This window comes from Megalobrama amblycephala, linkage group LG10 (assembly GCF_018812025.1).
Source record: "Megalobrama amblycephala isolate DHTTF-2021 linkage group LG10, ASM1881202v1, whole genome shotgun sequence".
NCBI lineage: Eukaryota > Metazoa > Chordata > Actinopteri > Cypriniformes > Xenocyprididae > Megalobrama > Megalobrama amblycephala.
Window position 1 is genome coordinate 23,010,623 of NC_063053.1, and position 6,901 is coordinate 23,017,523.

The 6,901-nt window shown below is 40.5% G+C and overlaps 2 protein-coding genes across 5 annotated transcripts in view; both read left to right on the plus strand.

Annotated features, from left to right (window-relative positions):
- The window catches only part of psme4a (proteasome activator subunit 4a), a 34,747-nt gene extending 31,128 nt beyond the window's left edge, over nucleotides 1–3,619 (plus strand). For 2 of the 4 annotated variants that reach the window (XM_048205470.1, XM_048205468.1), the window contains 4 exons: nucleotides 494–656; nucleotides 1,617–1,750; nucleotides 2,001–2,135; nucleotides 2,556–3,619. In XM_048205470.1, the coding sequence (XP_048061427.1) occupies nucleotides 494–656; nucleotides 1,617–1,750; nucleotides 2,001–2,135 (432 nt within the window). In that variant the 3' untranslated portion in view covers nucleotides 2,556–3,619. Of the gene's footprint in view, nucleotides 1–493; nucleotides 681–1,616; nucleotides 1,751–2,000; nucleotides 2,136–2,555 lie in introns of all 4 variants that reach the window. The other 2 variants (XM_048205467.1, XM_048205469.1) reach the window with 1 other exon arrangement.
- A 149-nt stretch (nucleotides 3,620–3,768) lies between these two features.
- Nucleotides 3,769–6,901, plus strand: gpr75 (G protein-coupled receptor 75). Its single transcript, XM_048205471.1, has 2 exons — nucleotides 3,769–4,249; nucleotides 4,837–6,901. The coding sequence occupies exon 2, from the start codon at nucleotides 4,936–4,938 to the stop codon at nucleotides 6,595–6,597; it is 1,662 nt and encodes a 553-aa protein (XP_048061428.1). The 5' UTR covers nucleotides 3,769–4,249; nucleotides 4,837–4,935; the 3' UTR covers nucleotides 6,598–6,901.

A 6,901-nucleotide genomic window follows, 5' to 3' on the forward strand; every position in this document is an offset into this window, starting at 1 on the left:
TCTTTGTCAGAGCAAACACTTGTCATAAACTTACACACACATGCAGAATGTTATTGCTTAGTCAGCTTTTTATTGGTGTCTGTGTTTTTTTTTTTTAATAGCTAGGGATTTTTTTAGCCTGATTATTGCTTCGTTCAGACCGGTTGGTCGACTGGCTGTTCACACTAGTTGTTTAGCACATCACTGGTAATAAGCTCTAAATTTGCTTATTCACCCATTTCACCCTGACTGGAGCCCTGCTCTGGAACATTGTGTTTTGTTCTGTGATGCAGTTTCCGATCTGCCCTGTTACATAAAGTTCCACTGCTTCTTTTCTTCAGGCTGTGTGTATTTTCTTTATTTAAAGAAAAGTTCTGACACACAAAGACCCCATCTGTTTCTGCTGTGCACCTCCCACGCTTCAGATAACTGAAAAGAAAAAACCGTCTGAACCTTTGGCCACGAGATTTTAGGCTGAACTGTAACAATCTTCTCTCTCTCTTCATGTTTTTAGGTGAGGGAGATGGCAGCCACCACTCTAAGTGGATTACTGCAGTGTAATTTTCTCAGCATTGATGAACCTATGCAGGCCCATTTTGAGTCCCTGAGCAAGACCCGTCTGCCCAAGCGTAGGAGGAGAGAGCTGGGCTCCGTGGTGGACACAATCCCTTCTGCTGGTAATAATCACAAAGACATATGCAGTAAGTACGCTACCGTTTAAAAGTTTGGGGTTTTTGAAAGCGGTCTCTTGTGCTCAACTAGGCTGCATTTATTTAATCAAATATACAGTAATACTGTGAAATAATAATTATTATTATTTCAATTTAAAATGACTATTTTCTAGATTTATATATTTTAAAATGTAATTTATTCCTGATGCAATGCTGAATTTTCAGCATCGTTACTCATCTTCAGTGTCACATGATCCTTCAGAAATCATTTGAATATGCTGATTTTGGATGATCAAGAAACATTTATGATTTATCAATGTTGAAAACAGTTGTGCTGCTAAATTTTTTTTTTTTTTTTCAACATTTTTTCACTTTTAATCAGTGTAATGTATCATTGCTAAATAAATACATTTTTTTTTTTTTAACTATTAATTTTTTTTACCCCAAACTTTTGAATGGTGGAGTGTGTATATATACTAAGTATGTACAATATACTAGTGCCATTATCAGTTACTGGCCAATATTAGAGAGATTTTTATTTATCATAAAATTTTACTCAGTATGCAGTATATATTGTCCAGTATTGGATATTTAATTGACCATGCTCATTTCTCCTATTTACATTTAAATTACCATTGCGTCAACTACTGCTCAAATTTAATCTTAAAAACGGTTAAATGTAATTTTTATCTTAAAATGAATATCCTTTTTTTTTTATACAGTACATTGTTTTGATGCCTAAATTTACCTGTAGCATTTTAAACAATTAATTCTAGTTTTTAGTGTTTTATTTATTTATTTTTTATAGAAAAATGGTATAGTTAACATTTTTGATATCTTCTATTAATATTGAGCAGAAGTTTGAGTTGGGGTAAAATTCACCGTAGATATATTTTTTTACTTTATATAAATGATTCAACCTGAATCTTTTTTTTTTTTTTTCTTTTTTTTTTTCTGTGCGTGTAGACCTGGTGCAGCGACATGCAGGTGTATTAGGTCTGAGTGCCTGCATCCTGTCCAGCCCGTATGATGTGCCCACCTGGATGCCCCAGATCCTCATGGACCTGAGTGCTCACCTCAATGACACACAGCCTATAGAGGTACAGCTCCTGCTCTCTTTTACTTGTGTGTTAGATGTTGAGGGGGGAGGGTTGGATGATCAGCTGATTGCAGTCTGCAGGGGTCCAGGCATTGACTGAGCAAAGATGAAATGTTTAAGCAATGGGAGCTGAACATGACTCATGCAACTGCATTTTGATGCACTCAAGGAAATATATGGATGGCGGAGGTAGACCAGCTACTGCGAGACTACTTACAAGATCTCTAACAGATTTATTGCTGTCTCTCTAGATGACTGTGAAGAAAACACTGTCTGATTTCCGTCGCACTCATCATGATAACTGGCAGGAACACAAGCAGAAGTTCACAGATGACCAGCTGCTGGTGCTCACAGATCTGCTGGTCTCCCCCTGTTACTACGCTTAGGTCTGTTATATACACACACTCACACAGGCTCTCTTCCAAAACCTAGTGAGCTTCTTTTGCTGTCTGCCATATACTACAGTGCCTTTTAAGGCAGCATCTTAACTGAAACGAAACCTCATAAATGATGATTTGGAACAATCTAATACTGTAGGCAGCAACTCTGTGCATTATACACATAGGGATCATAAATACTTCAGTGCAATACTACACTGTAGCACACAAAAATTGGGTAAAACAGTTGTTTATTATTTCTATTAACAGCGTTTTATAGATTTTTTTTTTTTTTTTTCATTATTAAATACCATACATTAGTGCCTACGCAGGCACCTAACTTTTGAACATACTGTTCAACATACATGCATGTTCAGATATATTTCATCTTTACACCCTTCTTATGATACTTTCTTTTCTGTTTTTCAGAATGAAGCCACTCTCTGGTGAAGGGGAAATGTTGAATTGAGTGCTTGACATCTACATTTTTGTTTGCCCTTAATGTCTGGGATTGTTTTTAAAGAAAACACAATTTATGTAGCAATAGTTGTAACTAGAATCTTTTACTAATTTTTTTTTTTTTTTTTTATATACACTTAATATTTAAGGAGAACCTATTGCAGGTATCGCTGACCTGCATCTATAATGTTCTTGTACAGTTTTCATTTTTTTGCTTGTGTGAGTGCAGTATGGATTGTTATAGTTCAATATAAAGCAGTTTTCTGCACTGCTTTGCATTGCGTATTTATTGTAATACTAGGATTTTACAAATTTTGCAGTAATCCATTTGAAATGTGTACACATGAAATGTTGGTAAATGTTGCATATGTGTATAAAATAGTATAATAGTACCATATTTTAAAGTAGCACTGTACATTTCCACTAGCCTCATACAGACCTATTGCATTTTGAACAGTTATGTAAGCCTACATAAATGGAGTGCAAGAATATCATCACAATGGATGCGTTTACAAAATACTAAACAGTGAGATTTTAAAATCCCTTCCTTCTGTGCTGTTTATTATTTATTAATTTATGCTATCTTATCAGTTTGCAGTTTGTAATTTTTTGCATTAAGCCAGGTGTTTTCATATCCTGATATTAGAAGCTTTTTAAAGGTACTGTCTGCAAAACCTGAGACAATCTCATTGAGAAATGCATTTTAAAATGTGGACATGCGCTGCTGTTTACAGCTGTTTGTTGCTCTACTGATGAGCCTGTCAGTAGCAACAATTGCAGACCGTAATACAATGGTATGTTGATAGGCTTGCATTATAGGTATAACTGTGCTTTGTCAAAATCATGTCATAAAACCAATATAGAGTTCAACTTTGGTTGGTAAACTATTAGTCAGTAATGCTGTAATGCTATGCTGCTTGACTATCTGGTTACCTGTTGATGTTTTTTTTTTTTTCTTTTCTTTTTTCTTTATCTCTTTTACAACTATTTGAATAAAGACAAGATGTTTGTAATAAAGTATAACAAAGTATGCAGATACAGTCTCTTTTTTGTGCTTTTCCCATGTTACTGCTGAGAAAGAACAATTCTGACTAATCAAAGGACTAATCCATTATAATCCACAATAAGAATCAGACAGACGTGCGCGCGCGCACGTTTGTATAAATAAAGACAAAATATATTTAATATAATGGAGTCAGCAGAATTGCCAAGCTCTGCTCTTGTTTAAATGACCAAAATCGTAATTATCATTATTGTTAAAATAATAATGCATCACATAATAATGTGTAGATAGGATTACATACTGTGAAATAAAAATACGTTGTAAGATACGCACGTAAGGTAAGAAATGTAAGTATAGCGTTATATAAGCATTAAATATATATAATTAAATCACAAACAAAATTAGACTCTTTGTGCTTCCAGAGTGAGCATCCTGTTCTCACGGGCACGCGCTCGCTGTCCATTCAAGGGCTTCAATATGTTTCCAGTGAGGCGCGCCCACTCTCCTTCTGCGCATTAAATTCACTCTGTTTTTTCATTCTCATCTTATGCTGTGATACTCTTTCTCCAACTAGCATGCGTGTAACGTTCGTGCACTTTGGACATTCATACAAATGGGGAAAACGCGGCGTCGTAAAAATGGCACACATTGGGAATCCATGGTAAGAAAATCATCATTTTTCGACAAGTGGAGAAAGAAAGCCGCAGGATTATTATGTGCGCCTGTGTGTAGGCTATAGACTGAACGATGTATTAGACGTTCTATAACCGTTGTTTTAATTAAGCTTGTGATTTTTTTCTGTGTGTGTGTATATTTCTTTCAAAGATGGGGGGCTGGATGCATTTTTGACACGATTTTATAGGCGGCGCACATTCACCTGCAGTAATATTATTCTTAACCGAGGTTAACTGATAAGATAAGCCTCCCAATACTATGCAGAATTTTGCAGACATGTATTCATCTTAATCGATAGATTTGTAGATGACGGGAGCGCGCACACAGAAGAGATAAGGTACAATAGTCATCGTGATTCTCTGTTTTGATAGAAAATCCAAATCATTTGTGCATCAAGTGATAATAAAGATATCACATTGATTAAAACGAATCCCTCAAATGGATAAAAAGCCACTAAGCCATTGACTTAGTCATTTGTTATGTTCATTTATTGAGCTACATTATCTTATCCCACTCAAAGCTTCATATTGTCTATTACTAATCAATATTCCTTCCTCCCTTGTGTCCTTGCAGCAATCCAGAGGGTCTATCATGAACCAACTGCACAATGGGAGTATTAGCTTGCTCTTGGGTGACCTAAAGGCAAGAAGGCTGTGACCACTTTGCATCCCCATGTGTACCATGAACAGCACTGCCTGGCCTTTGGACCTGGCTGAGTTTGTGAAACCACGAGGCTTCAACAGCTCCCAGAGCCAGTCTGCTTCGGCGAGCGGCTGGGCCTTGATCCACACGGCTACCCTCGCCTCCTGCTCCTTCCTGTTGGTCCTCATATTTTGTCTTGGTTCTTATGGCAACTTGGTGGTCTTCTTATCCTTCTTCGACCCGGCGTTCCGCAAGTTCCGCACCAACTTTGACTTCATGATCCTCAACCTGTCCTTCTGTGATCTGTTCATTTGCTGCGTCACTGCGCCCATGTTTGCACTGGTGCTCTTTCTGGATGCTGGAGATGCCAGCGGCGGAGTGTCCAAGGGCTTCTGCTTTGCCTTCCACCTCACCAGCTCGGGCTTCATCATTATGTCCCTCGAGACGGTGGCTGTGATCGCCCTGCATCGGCTTCGCATGGTCCTGGGTCAGCAGCCCAACCGTACGGCCTCGTTCCCCTGTACTTTGGCCCTCACGGCACTGTTGTGGACCACCAGTTTCACACTGGCGGCGTTGGTCACCTTGCGAGCGTATCCTAGGAACTCCGGGCCTTGCCTGCCTCATTTTGGTCTTACTGGCAACAAGGCCAAGTTAGTACTGTATGTATACATTGCAGACTTTGCTTTCTGTGTTGGCGTGGTGTCTATTTCCTACCTTATGATCGCTCAGGCTTTGAGGAAGAATGCGCAGGTACGGAAGTGTCCCATCATCACAGTGGACGCGACACGTCCGCCTGCTTCTCATCCGCCGCTCATTGCAGCTGGTTTTGAGGGTATGCAGTGCACAGTGCAGGTGCCCTCGCTCTACCGCAACCAGACGTACAACAAGCTCCAGCATGTCCAGACACACCCCTTCACCAGGAGAGCCAACCAGCCCCTCGTGCCGGGGGCCGCCAGTGGAGCAACCTGCTGCCAGTTGGTCTCCACCGTTAACTTGGCTACGGCCAAGGATTCGAAGGCTGTGGTGACATGTGTGGTGATCGTCATCTCCGTGCTGTTGTGCTGTCTACCACTAGGCATATCCTTGGCGCAAGATATGGTGTCACCAGAGAGCAGCTTCGTCCACTACCAGTTCGAGCTCTGTGGATTCGCCCTCATTTTCCTGAAGTCTGGAATCAACCCGTTTGTGTACTCGCGCAACAGTGCTGGTCTGCGTCGCCGTGTTCTCTGCTGCCTCCAGTGGGTGACCTTGGGCTTCCTGTGCTGCAAGCACAAGACACGCCTGCACGCTATGGGCAAAGGAAGTCTGGAAGTCAACCGCAACAAGTCCTCGCACCACGAGACCAACTCGGCGTACATGCTCTCGCCGAAGCCCCAGAGGAGACTGGTTGACCAGGCTTGTGGACCCAGTCACTCCAGGGACAGCATGCCTAGTCCCTGCGCCACCGCTGGACGCAAGCCCCGACCCCCGAGCACATCTACACCCATCAACACTCGCATAGAGCCCTATTACAGTATCTATAACAGCAGTCCGTCAGTTGGACCGAGTTCCCCCAACAGCCTGCAGCCAGTCAACTCTCAAACCACAGCCTTTGCCAAAAGCTACGTGGCTATGCACTACCACACCCACCAGGAGGCGCTGCAGGACTTTGATAGCACCTCGGCTCATCAGATTCCCATCCCATCAGTCTGAGCTGTAGAACATCATTCTACTTGCTCAGCATCCAAAGGGATATAAATTTATAGTCTTTGCTTGTGGTTTGCTAGTGGTGTTTTGCTCAAGAGACAGTGTGCATCGAGTATCCAATAAAAAGAAAACGGGACTTTTAAAACTAATTGTCGCTTTCCCCCAAATTATTATCATTGTTTTCTGGACTAAAGGATGTTCTATTTTTACATTGACATAGCATTTTCATGTAATAGTCTTCGCTCAGATTATGTATTTGTGAAACATCCTACATTTTATATATGAACTTATTAAATGTTTTGCAAGTGTA

Bases quoted from the DNA above. Each gene is read 5' to 3' on its own strand.
- gpr75 (XM_048205471.1), top strand. From the start codon at position 4,936: ATGTGTACCATGAACAGCACTGCCTGGCCTTTGGACCTGGCTGAGTTT.